This window comes from Cryptotermes secundus, unplaced genomic scaffold, assembly GCF_002891405.2.
Source record: "Cryptotermes secundus unplaced genomic scaffold, Csec_1.0 scaffold388, whole genome shotgun sequence".
Classification (NCBI taxonomy): Eukaryota; Metazoa; Arthropoda; class Insecta; order Blattodea; family Kalotermitidae; genus Cryptotermes; species Cryptotermes secundus.
Genome location: NW_019721765.1, coordinates 28520 through 50533, shown reverse-complemented (window position 1 = coordinate 50533; position 22014 = coordinate 28520). Strand labels below are relative to the sequence as shown.

The window sequence follows — 22014 nt, the reverse complement described above, 5'->3', positions numbered from 1 at the left end:
GAATTGACAGCTGTAAAGGGTATTATGAACCATACATTTTCAGTGTTTTAATTTTGGAACATGTTATTTTATGTACGTACTTATGTGTTTGGTGAAACCGTACGTTCATTTTGTGCATGTTATATGTGTAGTGTAACATATATTGTGTGTAATGCCCTTGGTAATTGATATTATTGAATGCATGAGTGAAGCCCTGTGCCCCTAATCCCTAATGGCTCATTAAATTGTATTGACCATACATTGTTTCCATTGTCAGTGTTTGCCTCAGAGCTCTAATATTGTGAAAGAATACTGAGACTGTGGCGTTCCACCTCCAGTGAGCCGCCAATCCGCTGTGCACTTTTTAACCCTCTAAACATTCTCGTCTCCATAACTTGGGGCAGAAAATTTCTTTTTTTCCGTGGTGTTCCATCTCCTGTGGTCCGCCATGCGTTTTTTGTAACATCCTAACTTGTCGGCTCTTTAACTTGCGGCGCAAGCGCGTTCCTTCAGTTTAATGGGGCGCAAAGCTAATACTTCAGTTGTTCTCCCACAAATACAGTTCATGTCGAACTGCAGTTGAAGGTACTTCCGATTGGCTTATTATGCAGCACGCATGGTTAGTGACCGTTGACGCGTCGCTCATACTGTGTAACCGAGATTGCATTTACAGTGGAAACAAAGTATAACAATGATAAAAAACGGAACATGCAATCAGTTGCCGTGATTTCAATTAGTGTAATATTTATCTTTTTTAATTATGCAGTAAATAAAGTATATTTATACTGTTTTATGTTTTCTACTGTGAATCAGTGATGTGCCCCGATTGGCTTATCGAGACAAAAACCAGATTTGTGTAGTGCTTGAGACACGAATCCTCGAAAGACGAATATTGCAATGGACATGGAAGTAGGATCCTCTCTCACAATGACGTGAGAATATAAGACCGTTTTTTAACGTTTATTTTAATCCTGCCTCGCTCCTCTGCTGTTGCGTTGCCCTGAATGTTTCTTTGGCTTCTCTGTTTGTCTTGTGTTCTGAGCCCTCTCTTTATTTGATATGTGCATTCCCCTGTGATAGCCATGTGTTTTGTCATCGTTACTAACGGGAGAGTAGTGTAGCTAACGTCCCAGTACATAACAATTTTTTTTTCAGAAAGGCTAGATTTTATTTCAGGGAAGTGTGTGCTTTTATTAATAAGTTTGGAGCTTTATATAACTCGGCCGTGTATCTTGGCTGTTTCGGTGGGTTCTTACCCACAAGCTGGGCACATGAAATTAAAATCATGCATGTCACGTGCAGCCCAGACTTTGAATAAGTGGTTCAGGAAGACGTATATTACACATTAGGGAATAGAGTGAAAAGACGAGATAGAATTTGCGTTATTAGCATAATATTTTAAATTACTAATATAACAGCTTATTAATAACGACATTTCAGTTCAATAGAATTCTTTTATTTTAGTGCCTGACAACACCAAACGAGCACTCTAAACGATTATTATTATTATTGCGCACAATTAATCCGCTACCAGCTCGGCATAAACTGTAAGCTGACTACAAACCTGGGAACCAAATACTTTAAACTAGATACAAAACTACAGCAAGAATGGATGCTATAGAACGCCGCTCTTATCCAGAAAAGCCAAATAAACGCACTATTTTTTTTTTGTTTCGTTTCTTTCATATCCAAGTTCAGGAATTACGGCGCTCCGCCGAAACTGCGCACGGTCTCTTATATTTTGTTTTTTTTTCTTTCTTTCTATTTTTAGTTGGAGAGAATTTCCGTTTTTATTTCAGATGTGGTTCAATGTCCAACTGCAGCGTGCCCGTCAGCAGTGCGGTTTTCGAGGATCCGTGTCCCGGCACTCACAAATACGTAGAAGTGCATTATAAGTGCATGCTAGGTTGGTCCTCCAGTTACGATAAATCAGTTGATACGAAGTGTGTCATGTCGCCATGTTCCGCATGTTTCGAAGCGAAGTTGATTTTTGCCTTTCAGTTTCTCGAAATACCAATTGCGCCCTTGTTACTGTTAATTTCTTTTCCGGTCCTGTGGACCAGAAAGCTATATTTTAATGGTGTATAGACGCCAGCTGTTGCATGGCACTGTACGTAAGATAGGGCCACACCAGGGAACAACGCACCTGAGTGTTTTGATCTAAAACCTGGTCTTGGTTTCGTGCGTTTGCCGCTAGATGGTGGCAGCTACCAAACTCCTTTGTTCCTTATCTCTCATGCCGTTACAGCTGCTTTCTTGACCCGGACGGCGTGACGGTGATGGTATTCCTTCCGATGCTCTGCAGTGTTGTTGCAGTGATGTAACATCCAGAGAGGTGGCAGCACTTTTCGGATTATCGGAATGTTGTATGAAACATCTCGTGAACATTAGCGATATGGCGCGACTTCAAATTAGGTTGTGGGCTGAATTCAGTAGCAACACAGCACATACGGGTTTTCTTGAATCGTATCTTCGCAATAGTATTTTGCCATATTCAGGACATTTCTACCCGGAATGAAGGTGGTATATTCCTTCGTAACGTTAGTTACGTTCACCAGACTGCATGTTGTCCTAAGCCGGAAGATGACAATATGATTACTGTTTTGAATTCATTTGATCTACTTTATAGCACTAATTGGGTAAAGTTGTGATATCTCATTAAAGAGGCGACAGAGGTTCAATTCCTGGAAGCGAGACGGATTTTTATAATCACCGCACATTTAATGACGTTCGCAACCTACCCAGCCTCTTACCTGGTGCTCCACAAGGCCCCTTTCTAAGGGGAAGGCAGCTGGAATGTGAAGATAATCACTTGGCTCGATATACTGCCCAGGTTAAAATGAGTTCAGCATCCCCCATATAAGCCTTAATAATATAGTGTTATAGGCATAGCATAAAATATGTTCCGTTTTTTTTTGTCATTTTCAGAAATAAGATATACTTAGGGAAACACAATTATTAAAATGCCTTCTAATGACAACTTTGTTTCGTGATTTTTTACATTGTTTTAACAACTGTATGTGTTGTTTTGTATTCCCTATATTCACAACTAGACTGCTTCCTAAGAGGGAAGTTGATGCTTGTCTGTTCCTGAACCCAGTCCATAATCAGGGCACATCATTGCGTTTGGTGCAGTTGATGTGAGATATTCATAGGATTAGTGTTTTTCTATTTTTATCACCAGATGTAGCCAGCAGCAGAATTGCAGCATTCTCGCAAGCACAAGTATGTTTGGTGATCCATGTCCAGGCACTCTAAAATATTTAGAGGCACACTATCAGTGTATGCCAGGTATGGTTGATCTTTAAGTATGGTAATGAAAACAAGGTTTCTTAATTTATGTAGGACAACAAACAAGGTTGACTGTTGGATTGCAGTCACATGGATGGAACTGTGGATGGTACAGAAATGCGGAGGCCCATAGAACATGCAAACGAAACAGCAGCAATTTCATAGCCTACATTTATGTAATAGAATGATGGAAATTTAAGCTATATGTACAAGATCTTCAGTGAAATTATTCAATTTTTGTAAAAAGTTGAATACAATAACTTTTTTGTTACAACCTGTCTTTAACTAACAATAATGTAGTTTTCTTCTTGCTTTCCTCATATTTTTATTGAAGCATTTGTATTTCTAAAATACAAGGCTGGTATTTCTAAAATATTATTCTGGCATAAGTAGTTAGAATAGCCATAGTATAGTGGTTCATTCTCTTTTAAATGCATCACAACACATGGCTGTTGAATATAATAGTACAGTTGAACTGCATGGCCTGAACACTGTATATCTTGATTTTAACATACCTATGGAAAACAAGTGGGGGTACGCGGTAGCACTATGCTACAAGCTGGAAGGTCGTGGGATTGAATCCTGATGGTAGATTTTCTTTTTCAATTTACTTAATCCTTCCAGCCGCACTATGGCCCTGGGGGTGACTCAGTTTTTAGCAGAAATGAGTACCAGGAATATTCCTGGGGGTAAAGGGCGCCCTGCACGTAAGGCTGACAACCTCACCGCCATCTGTGAGCCAATTTTGTAGAAAATGTGGGAGCCTCAACGTCTCACAACTAGTGGCCTCCACCGCCTGTTACAGGGATACCTTTACCTTATGGAAAACAAGTAAAGACTGTATACGCCGCGCCAATTGTGATACTCTTTACATTTCACATTACATTAATTTGTTTCCATATTTTTTTTGTCACATACCAAAGATTTTCAGAGCCAGTGTTTCTGAGCAAAAATTTTGTTCATAGGCTTGAAAGGGTTAATGTGTTTGGTAGATACCATAAATGATTCAGTTCATATTGATGTGTTCCAGATCGTTTAGTAAATGGTATTAATAAAAAAAGTATATTCATATTTTGAGTGTACATGCATTTTTCCTTACATCCAACTCTTCATCTATGTTATTTCTTCTTGAACATATGAAATTGTTGCAGTTCTGTGGAAGAAATTTATGGGCAGTATGTCACAATTGTAGGTAAATCTGCAATGGAGGAAGCATTATTGAAAATATTTCTCCAATTCAGAATAGACACAAAATTTTCGTAAAATCTCAGAACTTTTGTACAATAATTTTGTTGGAAACTGAGCATTCATTAGTGTTTTATTTGTTGCGCATTTCATGCAATGTACTATAACAAGTCCATTCCATGCTAAGTGGGAGAGTGAGTGTGCATGTTTATGATCTCTACATCTCTCTGATACTTCACACAAATATATGCATGGCTGCACACAGAAAATTAAACTCGTGGAACTGAAGTATGACGTCAGTAGGCAAATTTTGAGATAAGGATGGAATTTCACTGCCATTGGTTGTACATCTGTAACATCGGCATCTTTGATGTAATAAATTTAACAATCTGTTGATATGACTATTTAATTTTAAAATAATTGAAGTTTTGTATGTATTCTGATGGGGCACACGGCAGTGTCGTTGGTTGAGGGGCTATGCTACAAGCCGGAAGGTTGCGGTTTCAAGTCCCGATGAGGTCACTGGATTTTTTTTTTCAGTTGACCTAATCCTTCCAGCCGCACTATGGCCCTGGGGTTGACTCCACCTCTAACAGAAATGAGTACCAGGAATTAATTAAATAATTTTCCTGGGGAGTAAAGTGCAGCCAGTGCGTAAGGCTGACAACCTTACCGCCATCTTTGAGCCGATTGTCTAGATAGTGTGGGACCCTCAACGTCTCACAACCCTATGGGCCTTCACGGCCTGGTACAGGGATAGCTTTACTTTTATTTTTATGCATTCTGATACTCATTTTAAAAAGAATCTGGAAATATTGAGTCCCACAGAACAGGAGATTATTAGATTCAAAGTAATTAATTATATTCACAGATGCACATTTTGATTAGCAGACTTTGTCACCACTCCATGAGGCCTTTATTGGTTTTCTTAAAGATAATAGATACCGATCAAACCCCAAAGGTAAGAAGGTAGTTAATTAATCTGGCTTTCCTGAAAAAGAAATCAAAATTTGAGTAATTTAAATTCAGGCCAGAGAATGCCAGAAAATGTACCCTCACAAGAAATATGAGGGCTTCACTCTACTAATTTCCTGATTTTGATTATATTGTCATACATTGTAACTCTTATGTTACAGTATTTCAGTAATTTTTATTTTAGACTGACCTAAATTCAGTTATAGTTTCCAGGTGAAATGTGTTTAATGCAGTGTACATGAAATAAGTTAAACTTATGCTGTTAGTTGGATGGAAACTTAATTATCGTCATTTAATTTGTAATTAATCATTCATAAACTAGCTGCAAACCCGTATTAAGTCTCTTCATAATTTTGTTACCATCTAACATGGAATTTTCAGGGTCAGATAATTTATCTTAATTTTTCTGTACACACTTCGTGGCTTATGTCTTTATAAGCTCACTTTCAATATATTGGTCTCATGGTATACAAAAAGCTACCACTAGATTCAGTGTTGTGGGTGACAAATGATATTGCCACGCTGTGACTAAAATTTGAATATTATTTCTTGTGACTTCTATGGCATGCAGACACCAATTTTGGATACCTAACATGGCAGAAATAAGGAATTTCCTGTTAGAATTGAGCAGGCTTAAAGTTTAAATTTGTATTTTGCTTGTATTCTAGAGGCCTTGGTAATTGGTGGAAGTAGAATGGTGCACAAATGACCGATAACCCATAATATTGCAATCAGTTTGAGGGATTGTGTTTGTAAGAGTTTCTTTAATTGGAATAGTTATTTCATTTATTAATGTACATGTATTTTTATGGAGAAATTACTTAAGGACTGCCATTTTTCTCGAAGGATTATACAGAATTATAATTCAAAATCATTCATATTTTTGATTGCACACTTCCTCTACAATTAGGCAGCATAGTACAAAATTCAGTCGAATTTTCTATTTTATTTTGTATACTAAAACTTAACTATTTAGAGTGACAAAGGTTAACTTTAATGCGCCATTACAGCAGCAACAACCACCACAACCAGTCGTCCAAGTCCGCCGTGGCTGATTACTTCTCAGCCAAGTGTGTGGAGCACAGGCAAGTCAGCCACATTGCGACCGCCACCTCCTCAGAAACCACCCAGCACCCCAGATGGTCAAATTGTCACTACCATAGCAGTGAGTAGTGTTGCAGCATTGGCACCTGGGTCAACTAGCACAACAGTTCCTCTCTCTGCAGTAGCACCAAAGGGGACTCACAGTGACACAGACACACACCCACCACCTCTAGGAGACATGACTACTGTAACTGCTTCCACAATACGCCCAGCGTGGAAAACAACCCACAGAACAACAGCAGGTATGATATATATATATATTACAAATTTTCATGTTGTTGATTCTTTTAATGCTCAAGTTTCTTGATGACAGTTGATTGCAGATATATGTAGCATCTGCCAATGCTTGTAAGGAATTATGCCATATAAAAATATTGCTCCAACCACTTACATTTAGTCTTAAGTACTTCCAGTTACATATTGGATAGATTTTTTGAAATTAGAAATGTGGTATCTTTGTATCAGATATCTGTACTGTTCACTCCACAGCTTCCAGCACAGCAGTGTTTGAATATGTGCCATCACCAAGTGTTACGTGGCTTCAAGATAACGAGTTTATCCAACTGTGCAGTCCTACTTTGGCTAGAAATTTATATTGGAACTGGACACGGGCAGGAGAGGTAAATGTTCAGCCATGTCCCGGTGGTGCTACAGGTCTGGCCAGGTGGAGATGTGTCACTCAGTCACCAAAATCTGTACCTGCCCCTTCATCAGGGACCGAGTCCACATCCTCTAATTCTCTCCCACCCATTTGGCTGCCGCATTCACCTGACCTAAGCGAGTGTCGTTCAGTGTGGCTGACCAGTCTAGAGTCTCGCGTCGAAGAGGGAGACTCCATAATCAGTATTGCCAATGACCTGTCCCAGGTGACAAGCAGCAAGACTCTGTATGGTGGAGACATGATGACTACGACAAAGATCATCAAGAAGATGGCACAAAAGATGTCAGTTGATATAGAAACATTCCCAGACCCAAGACAGAGAGAAGCTATTGTGACGGAACTGCTGTACGGTGTTGTGAAAACAGGAAGTAATTTGCTTGATGAATCGCAGCATCCATCATGGAGAGACTTAAGTTTCAAAGAACAGATGAGAGTAGCTACCTCACTTCTGATGGGTCTGGAGGAAAATGCATTTCTTTTGGCAGATATTGTGGTCAGAGAGAAAACTGTCACCCAGACCGTGAAGAATATCTGTAAGTAATAATTATTTATTTATAGTTAATACATTGTGTAATACCCTTCCTGAATTCCGTTTGCTCACCTGATTATTGCTTGTAGGCAGTATGATTAATTCACAATTATCAGAATTCTGCTTTATTTTGTAAAACTCTGCACTAGCATCCTTTCTGTTCAAATGTGTTCATTTGCACTTTACACAGTTTGGTGTTCAGAAATACAAAGAATTGAAAGCAGTTTCTGCAGGTAGCCTTTATGTGGCAGGAAAGTAGAAATATGTGAAGTGTATTCTTGTTGAAATGGCTTGCAAGGCAAACAGAAATGTTTTATGGAACATATTTTAAGGCTTCTTTCAAAGCCAGTTAATGGGAATTAAACTAGGATGATACATTGTTCTTCCCTTGGGATATACTCCTGTCAGAGGTCTCCTGAAGTTCAAGTGCTGCAAATTATCACATAGGTGGTTTTAATTTCGTGTAATCTTTGGTATACGTGTGGTGGCTTCTGCACGTATCTTCATCCAGTGTGAACATGTTATCTATCATCTGTAAAGTACATATATTTTGAAGCAGAGAGAAGCAGTTGTGTTAATATGGATGTCACCTTTCCTTGTTCATTATTTAAAATTGTTCTGTGTTCCCACTGCTCTGCCTCGTAAGATGTGTTCTGTCAAAATTAATTTTGATACTTCAGTTATTTAGGTTTACATAAGAAAATCTAGAGGTCATTCCATGTCAGAAATTTTAAAATATGCATTGTTTTAACCTTTTCAGGTATAGAATCAGGCTCCCTTGATTTATCTAGTGAGATAAAAACAGTAGGATTCATGTTTGGAGCTGTCACTTGATATCATGTCAATGAAATGGATCCAGATTTAGTGACTGCAGAAGAAATGTATCTACTTGAAGCAGTACTAGTGCAGGAATTGCAGCAGCTGCAAATGGGAGGCCAGACAATATTGCTTTAGTCCTATATAAACGTTGAAGATGCACTCAATACTTTGGAATGTGGAGCAATGACTGTGAAGTTGAGTGTTATTAAGTGAATGCAACAAACATTATATAGAAGAAGAATAGAGGAAAATTTGTGATTAAGTACTCCATGCACACCAGCCAGCCAAGCCATAAACCACAGAGGTAGTGTTAGGCTCCCCCATGATGTCCACATACCAGAATGGTTTATAAGCTCATTCATTTCTGACATTGGATACACACCACAGGATTTGAAGCATTGTGACTGCAGCTTTTCTGTCCTAAGGTTTATGTTCAAGCAAGAAGTGACAGAAAGTAGCTTGTATGAACTGGAGACCTCTAAATGGAGTATATTAAAATTCTAACTTTTTACCTTGTGCTGTACCAGGTTATTCATAATCTTTATTTAAGTGTTTCATCCATCTATTTGTTGCAAATATTTTAGACGGAAAGTTACTGCGATTGGACAGAAAGGATGTTATGCATGTAGCAGAGTTGAACAGAAAAATATTTAGGCTGCAAAATAGTTGCCATATTATTGCAGTTAGACTTACTTGTGTGAGCATTTATGTCTGGTTCCAATATGAGTGAGCAAGATATTTCTGGTGGACTGGGGGAGCTAATTTGACTGTGTACACAATTGGGTGCTTCTCAGATTGCTTGCATATTAACCTGGAAGTCTGCAGTATGTACTCACATTGGCTAACATACAGGGCTACAAGATTTCAGAGAAAATAGTTCCAAATGTTATACCTCTGACCCTGTTACATGTTCCAGCATATTTTTGCTATATTCATTCAAGTTATTGTAAACTGAAACTGCCACAGACGATAAGATGGATATAAAAGCATGTCATGCGGAGACGTAAATGAAAGTACAAACTGTTGTGAAATATCAGAGTAAGAGTGAATTTTAAAATTTGCCACACACAAGGCTAGAGATATAAGGTCAGGTTCAGCATTTTATGGTGCTTAAAATTCATTTTAGACATTACCATCAGTCTCTGGTACCATATGTTTATATGGGAAATGGAACTTGACAATATGATATTATAAGAGACATGCAAATTTCAGGAAATGCTTTTCATGATGCCACTCACTGTTCTTTGATAACACTCTGACAGTAACTGTTGAGAGAGATACATTCCTGGGGACATGTAACTTTGTTGCCTTAACAGCAACTACTACTCTATGAGTATAATTAGTTAAAAACCACAAGGTTTCGAAGCACGGAGAGCTGACTTGTGTTTGTTGAACATATGTAATGAGGATAAACACGGAGTTCATAAGATTTTCACTCATTCACATACTAGGCTGTCATCACTGGCTGAACTAAGTTGATTCTTTATCATCACAGAGATGAGGTATAAAATTATTAGTAAATAACCTGAAGACATCAACCACATAATCTGTTCAGACCCTGAATGTACAGTTGTATGGGTCAGGATATAACTTGTTTCTCATTATGTCATAATGTCTCAGTATTATAATCCAGGACTACATGAATATGCAGATCACTTTATGTTGGTAATCTGTAATGCCCGTTTTTGCCACAAGTTTGACAGGAAGAAGCAGCAGCCCAGGAATAAAGATTGTAACTTTCATATTAGATCCACACACTTATTTTTTCTTGAAACTAAAATGCCAGAATGAAGTAATAGCTTTGTTGCTATGCTTCTGTAGAGAGAATTTCGAGAATGTGACACAGTGGAAGTATCAAAACTGCAAAATACTGTACTCAAGAAATATATAACCGTGCTCCTAATAACAGGATGGATATTTTTATATTTTGAATTTAACTGTAGTCTACATATGCTTGACACTATCAATTACTTTATGATGAATAATGTTAGAATGAAGAGTGTTATGGCACTGAAGTGGATTTGTGGGTGTATGCTGTATCATTTACTGTTTGTCAGTATTGAGTTGCCAAATGTTTAACATTTTCTGGAATGATTGGAATCTTATATGAGAAAAATATATATCATATTGTAGTAGAAGCAAATAATATCACCAGCAAAACAACTGGTAATAATTAACACAGAGTAACTTACAACTGTTGTATTATTGGAATATATTATACATATCAAGATTAAAATGTGCCAGATATGTTTTCTTTGTCATATAATTATTGTGTGTAAATGAAGTGATATGGCCTTTGTGAAGGTTGGAAGACAGTGATATTTAAGAAAAATTACAGGATTACCATGTTGCAAATTTTATTTTTGTGGATGATGCAAGTACTAAGAAGAGACTTGGCAGTTTTCATTGACTGATCAATCTGTGGATTCATTGATTGATCTGTAGATAATGTTGGGCTTTTGTATTGACTACCTGCTAATTAATTCCATAGAGCAGTGTCCTCAAGAAGCTAGTTGTTATGCATTTAACACTGTCAGACAGTTTTGTGATCATCATAGAAGAAATGGGCGGTACTGGTGCCAGATACAACATGAAGTTGTATTTTTGTATGCATCCGACCAAAGAATGAAAAGTTGGACAATTAGTAATGAAATTAGAAGTTCTTGATGCCTTGTTGTCCTAACATAAATGTACAAATTACATAATGAATATGTAATTGGATTTTTTTCAAGGAAATCAGAAATATTGAGCCTAAAAAAAGAATTGTCAAACAGTCAGTGCTTTCTATCTGCTGGGGAGGTGTAAGCAGCCATACAATGCTAGAATAAAGTGAAATTGATTAAACGTGGAATTGTAACATTTGATTATTTGAAAGTAAGCCTCATACAAATGAAGTAAAATAAACTTAAAATATATTTTAGAAGACAAATGGGAAGTGTTGCCAGTAATGAAGTGTGGACACATCACCTTTATGAATGAAGAGTACTGTAGAGTGCAACTGCATACAGAGGAAGTAAGATTCCAAGCCAGTTGTATAATATTGTAAGCGAAGCTTTCATGGCTGATATGAATTCAGCAGAATAACCAAATCAAATTGTGGAGAACAAGCTTCTTATGTAAAATTGAAAAGGTTGTACTTGCTTTTATATATAGTTGCATTACATAATTCGAAAGAACAAGAAAATAGCCACTGATTTAGACTGGAGAATAGTGGCCTTAGGGGAACAAGATTCAGCACATGTAATGTAAGTTTGCTTTATATATTTGATATTTATACTTTTAGAGTTTGCAGTAAAATGAAGTATTATTGGAAATTAGTTGTTTTTAATTTTCTTATGCTTGGCCATACTGATTCATCTCCACTACAGACATCCATAAAATTCAGATGCATGCATCTGATGTGCATCATTGTTATTGCAATTTTTTCAGTTAAACATTATTTTTTAGATATTATTATCTTAGTTGTGATTAAAAAGAAATGGGTGAGTGGAGGCAAGCTTTTAATATGTGAAATATATATTATGGAAATATTTATAACAAAATTAAGCCTTCAGCCAAATGGTAACTCTAAAAACTGTTTGTTTTTGTTGTTTTTGTTTAGAGTACATTGAGAGACTGTACTTCCGTAGGATGGTTGTAACAAGTGTTTTGACGATGTTATATTTTAGCATCCTGTTGCACTGATTTATGTCCATGCTTTATTCTGACCGTCTTACAGTGCATACATTTATTCACCTTACTCTTCTCTCTTGCACTACATGTTTCGGCACTAAAGTGCCATCTTCAGGTGCTTCAGGTAGTTCGACGTACATCGAAAAGCACCTGAAGATGGCACTTTAATGCCGAAACATGTAGTGCAAGAGAGAAGAGTAAGGTGAATAAATGTATGCACTGTAAGACGGTCAGAATAAATCATGGAAGTGTTTTGACATGTTACAGTGTTAACCGTTCGTGTAGTCGAGACCCACAACATAGGGGTAGAACAGTTCCCTTCTTCTACCTCTCTGGAACAATGGCCAGTGAGCCAAGATTGGTTGCAACTTCCTCGTGGAGCTCTGCTTGAGAACAGTGAAGGGGGGTTTGTGCGCCTTGTATTTGTGGCATTTGACCGTCTGGAGGAAATTCTGCAACCTCAGGCAGATCCATCCACAGTGGTTATGGTTAGTGAGAATGGTGAAGTGACTACAGGTGTCCGTGGTTCGCGTAATGTGACCCGAGTACTGAATAGTAAAGTGATCTCAGCCTCCCTTGGCAAGGGCAGGCATATCCAACTCTCTGAACCCGTCCGCCTATCTCTTCGTCATCTACGCACAGAGAATGTTAGCAACCCTGCCTGTGTCTTCTGGGACTACACTATGAGGTAAGGAAAATGATGACAGTGCTGAGTATGTTATTCACAATGTGAATTTGGCACAACTGTGTTTTCATTGTTTATTGTCTCTTAAAACCATATCTCCAGATTTTCAACCATGCTTTTTATTTCCTCATTCTTTTGGTTTGATATGTCATGCCATATGGTTACGTTGTGTTCACATGTTTGTCTTATTTTTGCAGCGCGTGGTCAGATGAAGGTTGTCATGTAGAAATGACAAACCATACACACACAACCTGCCAGTGTGACCATTTAACTAATTTTGCCATACTTATGGACGTCCACGCAACATATCTCCCTCCTCCTCATCAGGTGGCTCTGCAGATCATTACGTACATTGGCTGTATTATTTCCGTTGTGTGCCTCCTGTTAGCCATTGTCACATTCCAGTTGTTCAGAGGTTTGAAGGTGAGTGATAGGTATCATTGTCACTGCTACTTCTACTCCTGCTGTTATAGCAGCTACCACTACTACTACCACCTCAACCGCCAGTACTACTATTCTACTAAAGATTTATGTGTAAAAATATTAAGTGTGACAGAACAGTGTAATTTCAGGAAGTGGCTAAGTTCACCCTATACACACACAGTGCATGAGAGTAGGAATATTAAGCACTTACAGAATATTTTAAGCACATGGAAATATTGCTTGAATTTTGTACTACTGGTCATACTTAGAACCACCCAAAGAAATCATGTTGGCATTTGTGGGATATTCTGAAATGTTTCAATTGTGTAATGCTAGCTTCTAGCATATTTATAATACGTTTGAATCTGTTGGTGGGGCATGCAGTAGCATAGTTGGTTGAGGCACTATGCTGCAAGCTGGAAGGTCGCAGTTTTGAGTCCTGATGAGGTGGAATTTTTCAGTTGACCTGATACTTCCAGGCACACTGTGGCTCTGGGATTGACTCAGCCTGTAACAGAAATGAGTATCAGGAATTTTTCTGGGGTTTAAAGGGTGGCCAGTGTGTAAGGCTGACAACATTACCACCATCTGTGAGCTGATTGTGTAGATAATGTGGGACCCTCAATGTCTCAACCCTATGGGCCTCCATGGCCCGTTACAGGGATAGCTTTACCCTTTTTGCCTTTAATATATTGGTACTGGGTTCATACAAAATAGTAGATTGTTATGCTATCCAAAGTTTAATAGCAGAACTAATTATCAGCTGAAATTTAAGTTGAAAACATTCAGAGAATGGCTTATTTACCAATTTCTTGCTATTCTGTTAAGTTACTATTCCCAACTGGCCAGATATGGAAGAGTAAAATTGTAGGAGGGCTTTGCAGCAGGAATATGCCTCATTCTGCCACACAGGCAAGAGTTATTGGAATTGGTGAAAGGAAACAAGTCAAGGTACAGAAATTATAAACTCATCATTGTAGGTCAGGAACTGTCATGAAATGGTACATTTACTGCCCTGTTACTGCCATTACAGCCTAGCAGAACTGATTATGTGCAAGAGATGGGCACAACATTTAAAACTGTTGATATCAGGAATGTGATGTGAGAGACAGTAGACTACATGACCATTTTGGCATGGAATGATTGTGTGATGCATGCAGAAAATGTAAGAGGGTTCACATGGGATGAAGTCAGGAACCTGTTCTCCTCCTCCTACTCAGTAGAGTGTAATCCTCGTGCAGCAGCTCCAGATCTGAATACAGTGATGATGAGGCTTTGAATTGGGGGGGAGGGGGACAATGTTACAGCATTTTATTTTTGTATCACTGAAGAAAATAAACTTAAATAAACTAATGATTAACACGTTGCATATATTCAGCTATAATTTGTTGGTCCCATCACAATAATGTACAGATGCACAGCTGACTGGAAGTGAGAAGTGATCTGGGAACATTGCAGAATATATCTTCCTGTCATTGGCACAACTGTAGGCCCTTAATAATGGGGAATACTTTATTTAATTAGCAATAAGTATATAATTTAATAATTTCTCAAGAAGAGAACACTGGAGCTTAACATGAAAACAACCTAAAAATTGAAGAAAGCGGTCTTCTGGGATTTGGCACTGTGTATATGTGGTGTTAACCGACGTTTCGGAGGAACGTATCGCCTCCATCTTCAGGGTAGAAGAAAAAATATAAGAAATCTGCAAGTGAAGAGGCCGTGAGAACCGGTAAAAGCAGACTGGTCAGCTTTTACCGGTTCTCACAGTCTCTTCGCTTACAGATTTCTTATACAGTAAAACTTGGTTATAGCAACATCGGTTTCTGCGACACCTTGTCTATTGCGTCAAATATTCAATGGTACGAACTAATTCCTCATAAAGCAACTGTTTTTATACCTTGCTTAGTANTCTAACAGGACCTCACATTGTCTACTTACCCTATAGTGTTCCTGCCTAAACCCAGAGAAGTGCAGTAGCGAAAGCATGGCAATGAAAAGGAAAGTTTTAAGCATTGAGGAGAAAGTTAAAGTGATTCGTGAAATATTGTGTGTATTGTCAGTGAGAATCGCTGTAATATGTCTTTGATATTACACATTTGGGCAATTCCACATTAATATTACGTTAGTCTGTACTTAACTACGTATTTCACTAAAAAATGCAACATTTTAACTCGGTTTTTGGTAGATTTTTACGTGACTAACATAAGGATACTGTGGAAGTGCCCATTTCGGTTACAACGACATTCGTTTATAATGACACTATTTTTAGGTCCCTTTGATGACGTTATAACCAAGTTCCACTGTTTTTTCTTCTACCCTGAAGATGGAGGCGATACGTTCCTCCGAAACGTCGGTTAACACCACATATACACAGTGCCAAATCCCAGAAGACTGCTTTCTTCATAGTCACCGCCGTGAAAGCCTCAAATCTAACATAAAAATTACTTCCTCGATCCAAGGATGCATTTAGAGTTGTCAGCAGAAATAACAGATAAACACTTAAGGATTACTGAAATTTGGACTGCACCGGTTGTCTGATAATCTAAAGAACACGGTGTTTCAGAAACTAGATCTCTTTCTGGCACCTGCTGTGTTTGGTCTCTTAGGAAGAGCTAACCTCAGTTGCTGGACAGCCCATGTCATTTGTCATATAAATTGCTGTTGGCTCTCAACAGCACCGTCAATCTTGGCTGGGGATCCTGTACGACTCATGAGCAACTGGTATCAGTGTAACTGCAACTATAATCACCTGACATCAGATGCATATATACTGGTTTGAAATGTAAGTTTGCTATGTCATAGCAAACCTCTGCATTTATATGGTCTTTGTAAGATTCATGAACCAGTCATTCCTTTGAAACCTACAGTGAGTTCCATTGGTTCACTTTGTTTTACCCTAGCAGGTTTTGTTTATAAGAGTCCTCTTGTGAGTAAATCAGAATCCTTCTGAAGAATTTGGGCATCTTCATACCATTGGTCACTTAAACAAGGCTGTTCATAAGTAATGGGAGCCAGGGTAGCTTAGCCAGTATAGCCATGAGCTGGATTGCTGGAGTTCAGTTCCAGGAAGGGACGAGATTTTCCTATACTCCACAGTGTGCAGACCAACTCTTGGGCTAACCCAGCCTCCTCTCTGGTGAGTACTGGAGACGCTTTCTCTAGGTGTAAAGTGGCCAGATTGTGAAGCTGACCACTCAACTCTATCCAGAATGGTGGAGCTGTACCTCCAGTCCCCATATGTCATCATGACATGGTGTTTAATTAAGCACAGGGACAACTTTTACCTTTACTTCATGCAGCTGTTGAAATCTGTAAACATTTGAAGTACAGATACCCACACCAGCTTTGATATCTGCCTTTTCACTGGTGTACCAGTTGTGGAACTCTAAACTTAGTCAGAAATAAGCTCCATAATGATTACGTTTATGTGTACCCCACTGTCTGTCTTGTACTCAAGCTTGCATTTATTCACAAGGACAGAGAGGCACATCAGCTGCAGCAAAAGTGGCTGGGGATAGCTAAATAACAAGCTAGGGAAGGTAGGTAATGTATTATCACCTGTCAGTGCACTAGATCCAAAGCCCTGCACAGAATTGAGTGGGAGGCATAAGGATGTGCACTAGATCCAAAGCCCTGCACAGAATTGAGTGGGAGGCATAAGGATACTACTATTTGAAATGACATGAGAAAGAGAAACAATAAACAAAGAACAAAATGTGTATTTATTGATGCAGATGTATTAACAGTTTTAGTGGCTTCTCAAGAAGGGCTTAGCTTCATGAAGTTATTAACTGTGTGAAGATGCAAGGTAGATGCACAGTAGAAGTCCATAACTGTATCAGAATAAAAGCATTTAGTATACTGCAGGCATGTAACAACAGACTCAAGATGGCAGGTAATTATTAAATGTGGGTATTGTTATGGAATAGTGGGGACAATAAAGTAACTTATGATGATAATTTTTAAATACACTAGGAAAGTGACCTATGTTGTGGGTTGCACAGCTACCCATTAGAAGTGAATGACTTAGTGTGCAAACTCTTTAAGTTAATGTGAAGTGTACCTTGAATTAATTTAGGTTACTATCTTTTTTCCAGTCGGACCGCACGACAATCCACAAAAACCTTTGTGTATGTCTGTTGGTTGCGGAAGTATTGTTCCTTGCAGGCATCAGCCAGACAGACAAGCCCATCGTGTGTGGCATAGTTGCAGGCCTGCTCCATTTCTTTTTCCTCTGTGCATTTGCTTGGATGTTTCTAGAAGGTATGAGTAACATACAGTTTATTTGATTAAGATGACACCACTTAAATATTTTCCCATCTTGAATGTTCAACTGTATTGGTCCCAAAATTTTTCACAAATCATTTACATGGATTTTGCCCTTTCTGACAGACTTCCCATTTAAACAGCATGTTACAGAAACCAAGGAACTAATATTTTATTTATTAATACAGTTTTATCAGAATACAGGGTGTCCCAGAAACAAGTACAGAACATTGAAGAGTGAGTCCTGTGGCCCAAAACATTGAAAATAGTTTATATAAATATGGGCTAGGAAATACTTCAGTAAAGAACTAAAGCCACTCAGAGGTGTTCCAGTGACAGTAGGATTACAGCTGTGGTTACAAAAGCAATGTATGCGAGGAACACTTTTGAAGGAAATTGCAGTTTAGAGTGAGTGATTTGAATGGCTGCTCTCCCCATGCAACAGAAAACATGCAGTTGACATGTTTATCATGCTGGTGGGTTGACCATGTATATTATTTAGCATGTGGCATTCAGTGAGCTCTATGTGCAGTCAGATGCTTTTCTTCCAGTGTTGTAGCTGCTTTATAAGTTAGCGTTTAATATGAACAACTGTACATTCGAAGAATATGTTATAGACTTCAGTCTTCACGAAGGTTGTGGTAATAGTGCAGCAGCTGTATGGTTGTATATGGCTAAGTATCTTTAATGTAGTCTTCCAAACCGACGTATTTTACACCATTGATCATCATCAGGGAGACTGGTACTGTTTGCCCATCTGCAGTAGACCACAGAAGACTGAGAAGTGCACAAAAAATTGGTGGGAATGAGTGCATGCTGAATTGTATAGAGGATAACCCGATGTTGGCATTTGTTTTATATAAGTTGCCATATGTATGGCATGCACAACAGTGTGGAGGATTCTCCCTGTGCAGTTCCTGTACCTGTGTCATTTGCAGCGGGTACAGGCTTGAAGTCTGCTTGATTTTTATCCATGCCAAGAATTTTGCCAGTGGTTCTGTAAGTAGTGGGTGAAGATACCTTTGTGGGAGCCTCTCACTGTGATGCAAGGGATGCCCAATCACCACTCACAATGGCAGCTCCTACACCCATTGGTCATTGCAATGCCTAGCAACAAGAGCATAAGAATGTGGACCTCTGGCACACTAGCATCGGTCACAAGTATGCTTGCATCAAGAGAACAGTGCAACAGTGAGTAATAATAGCACTGCAGTCGACTCTGCCATCAATCGCCAGCTCTCATAAGGCCATCCTGCCACTGCAAGAGCTTTGCTTGGCATCCCGCAGGCTAGCCAGCGCTGAGCTGCCATGCAAGGAAGACCACCAGCTGACCTCACCACCACTAGCACTGGGTTGGCCTGCTGCTTCAAGATCTTCACCTGGCATTCCCCAGGTGCTCTGACTCACAGTCACTGGGCCTCTGCCTCTGCTAGCTACCCTGCTGCGACAAGAGCATTGCCCAGAATCCAGCAGGTGCACCCAGCTTCAGACCAACAGCCCTTTTCAGGGACAACAATATCACCGCTGTCACTAACACGGGCTAGTCCGCTACAAAGGGAGTTTTTGCCTGTATGCATCAGGCACACACTGCTTCCCTGATCATCAGTAATATTTATTCTATCAGGAATAAACGTTTGTTGTTGTTATATGTGGTTATCTCTTCAAGTATTGATATTCTGCACCTTCTTTAGCAGCTTTGTACTGGCAAAGGAACAATGTGTTAACCTTGCATCACAGGCACGTTCAAAGTGAAGCTAAACCACCTTTTGGAATTCTTTGCATACTTCAGTAGCAATTCTGAGTTAATGTTTGAGCTGGTATTATTGGGGACTGTTTTGTTGCCCATATATTTTCTCATAGATGCAATGACATGGCTTACCGATATTTTGGAGGCCACATTTTGTCAGATTTATTGGATACTGCCCTGCTGGATATTTGGCAGCTTGGTTCATGCATGATGGTGCCTCAACCCTTTCATTTATGCCACCAGAAATTACCTTGAGACTGCCTACACTGGGCAGTGGGTAGAAAGGCAGGGTCTAGTATACTGTCTAAGCCATTCATCGTAGCTCAGTCCCCTTAATTTTTCCCATTGTGGACATCAAAGAATTAAGTGTATGCTTCAGCAGTGGATACTGTAGAAGAGCTATTGAAGCACCTTCAAAATGGCTGTATCAAGGTCTGCAACACTCAACATTTTTCAATGCATCTGTCAATCCATGGATTATCAGGCCAAAGCTTGTGTGGCAGTGCAAGGCCAGCAGCAGTATACGAACCTACTGTAACCCTAATAACAATTTGTTACTCTAGTTTATATCCCTAGTTAGTTCTTGTATTATTTCTTGAGCAGAAGTCTTTCTTTACTGATAACATCATCTGACAAGTGTTTAACTTGGTGTGTACTGTCTTGTGGCATTAAAGCTACTTTTACAGCTGAAGTTCTGCTCTCCTACTGCTGCATGTGAAGTCCATGAGAATTGTGTTTCATTGCTGAACAAGGAATATGATTATCTGTTAGCTTCAGTTTCCCTGATAAAAGCCCCTAGTGTACATTATTTTTGTAACCATAGTTTTGAGCCTGCTGTTGCCTGATTGCCTTTGATTGGCTCTGTTTCATTGCAGAAGTATTTATCGACCCATATCATGTAAACTGTTGTCATTTTGGGCCATAGTACTCACCCTCCAATTTTTTATAATTAGTTCTGGATCATCCTATTTATGATTTAAACTCTGCAAGTTTGATGAATTTCTTCATTATCACACATGCCATAATGAGATGATACAGTGACTTAACCTTGTAGGGTTAAGGGTTGACACCCAGGTTCACAAGGTAAAGCTGCCCGATTCTGTTCTTACCTGATTCAAATTAGTGATGTGTTGGTTTTAAAAACAGTCCTCCTCATTGCCAACAGAATACAGTAATTGACCAGTGCATATGTGTTGGTGTGTTGTGAATTGGGCTTCCAGTGAACATTGTCATGCAGCAAAGCATGGCAGATTTTGGTTTGTATGATATGGGCATTTAAAGTGAAAGAAGTGATTATAAGAAATGTAAACAGCAGGACTGTAGAGGCATCCCTCATTATCATTCTTAAAAATCACCTAAAATCACATGAAATGAGTCCACTTTAATGCTCTGTAATAGGGCATATATTTGAAAATTGTAATTGCAGAATATTTTTTTTATTTTGTATGACTATTGTGGCATTTAGACTGCTGCTAAGTGGTGATTCTCTAAACAGTGACCGTTTCTGGGTAATGGCTGAGCACACAACAGTAGGGTTACTGTTGGAAACTGTGTTTTCTGTTTGGTCCATGCATAGATGTTATAACCAGCACAATTGGGGTAATGAGCTCAGCTGTGAGTAGTATTAGCCAGTGAGCAACAGCATCAGGACAGAAGCCAATGTGGAAGCCCTCATTAGGAAGGATATACATTCCAGTCAGGCATAATTGAAACATAGTAAAAGCAAGTTATCTTATGGCCGTGAGTGCTGTTACCAGGTGATCACTAAGGAAGACTATAAAAAAGAGGCTTTGCATGTGCTCTAGTGATGTGTAAAGTATGTAGATCAGTGATGGTGTTGTAATTGCTTGTAGTTCCGAGTCATGTGTAAGTGGTCAGTAAATTCAGTCACCACTCGAAACCCCATATATAGTCACATGCATGTGACAGTATTATTAATGCTGATTTTGGAATTTACAGAAGAATAATTGGGTTAATCAGGGGAGCTTATTTGATATAGTGGTGGGCTGCACACTTGATGGATTTGATGCCTGGAAGGGTCAAGAGATTTTCCTCTTCTCCATAGTGTCTAGACTGGCCCTGGGGCCCACCCAGCCCATCTCCAGTGGGTACCAGGGACATTTACCCCCAGAGTAAAGTGACAAGGTTATTCTTTCATGTTGTGAATTCACTTAGTGTGAGGGGCTGGAGCAAGACTGGAGACTGAAAAGAAGCATTCTGAAGGCCATTGTAATCATTCTGGGGGAGCCGCCAATTCTGCAGCTACTCAAGAATTTCCCAACATTTTATGGAACCCGAAGGTTCATTACCGTGTTCACAATAGCCCTCCACTTGTCCCTGTCCTGAGCCACATCTATCCAATCGATACCATCCCATCCTAAGATCCATTTTAATATTGTCCACCCACCTACGCCTTGGTCTTCCCAGTGGTCTTTTTCCATATCTCTTTCCCACCTATATCCCATACCCATTTGTCTCGACCATTCATGCAACATGCCCCGCCCACCTTATCCTCCTTGACTTGATTATTCTAATTATATTTGAAGAAGAGTACAAGTTATGAAGCTCCTCATTATGCACTTTTCTCCAACCTCCTGTCACTTCATCTCTCTTCGGTCCAAATATTCTCCTCAACACCCTGTTCTCAGACACCCTCAGTCTGTGTTCCTCCCTTA

The 22014-nt window shown here is 39.1% G+C and overlaps 1 protein-coding gene across 5 annotated transcripts in view; it reads left to right on the top strand.

Moving 5' to 3' along the window:
- LOC111875687 (latrophilin Cirl) overlaps positions 1 to 22014 on the top strand; it is a 1027517-nt gene that overhangs the window by 978972 nt on the left and 26531 nt on the right. For all 5 annotated transcript variants that reach the window (XM_033750172.1, XM_033750173.1, XM_033750174.1 and 2 more), the window contains 6 exons: positions 3164 to 3270; positions 6441 to 6776; positions 7024 to 7728; positions 12483 to 12903; positions 13098 to 13323; positions 17424 to 17589. In XM_033750172.1, the coding sequence (XP_033606063.1) occupies positions 3164 to 3270; positions 6441 to 6776; positions 7024 to 7728; positions 12483 to 12903; positions 13098 to 13323; positions 17424 to 17589 (1961 nt within the window). The remainder of the gene's footprint in view (positions 1 to 3163; positions 3271 to 6440; positions 6777 to 7023; positions 7729 to 12482; positions 12904 to 13097; positions 13324 to 17423; positions 17590 to 22014) is intronic.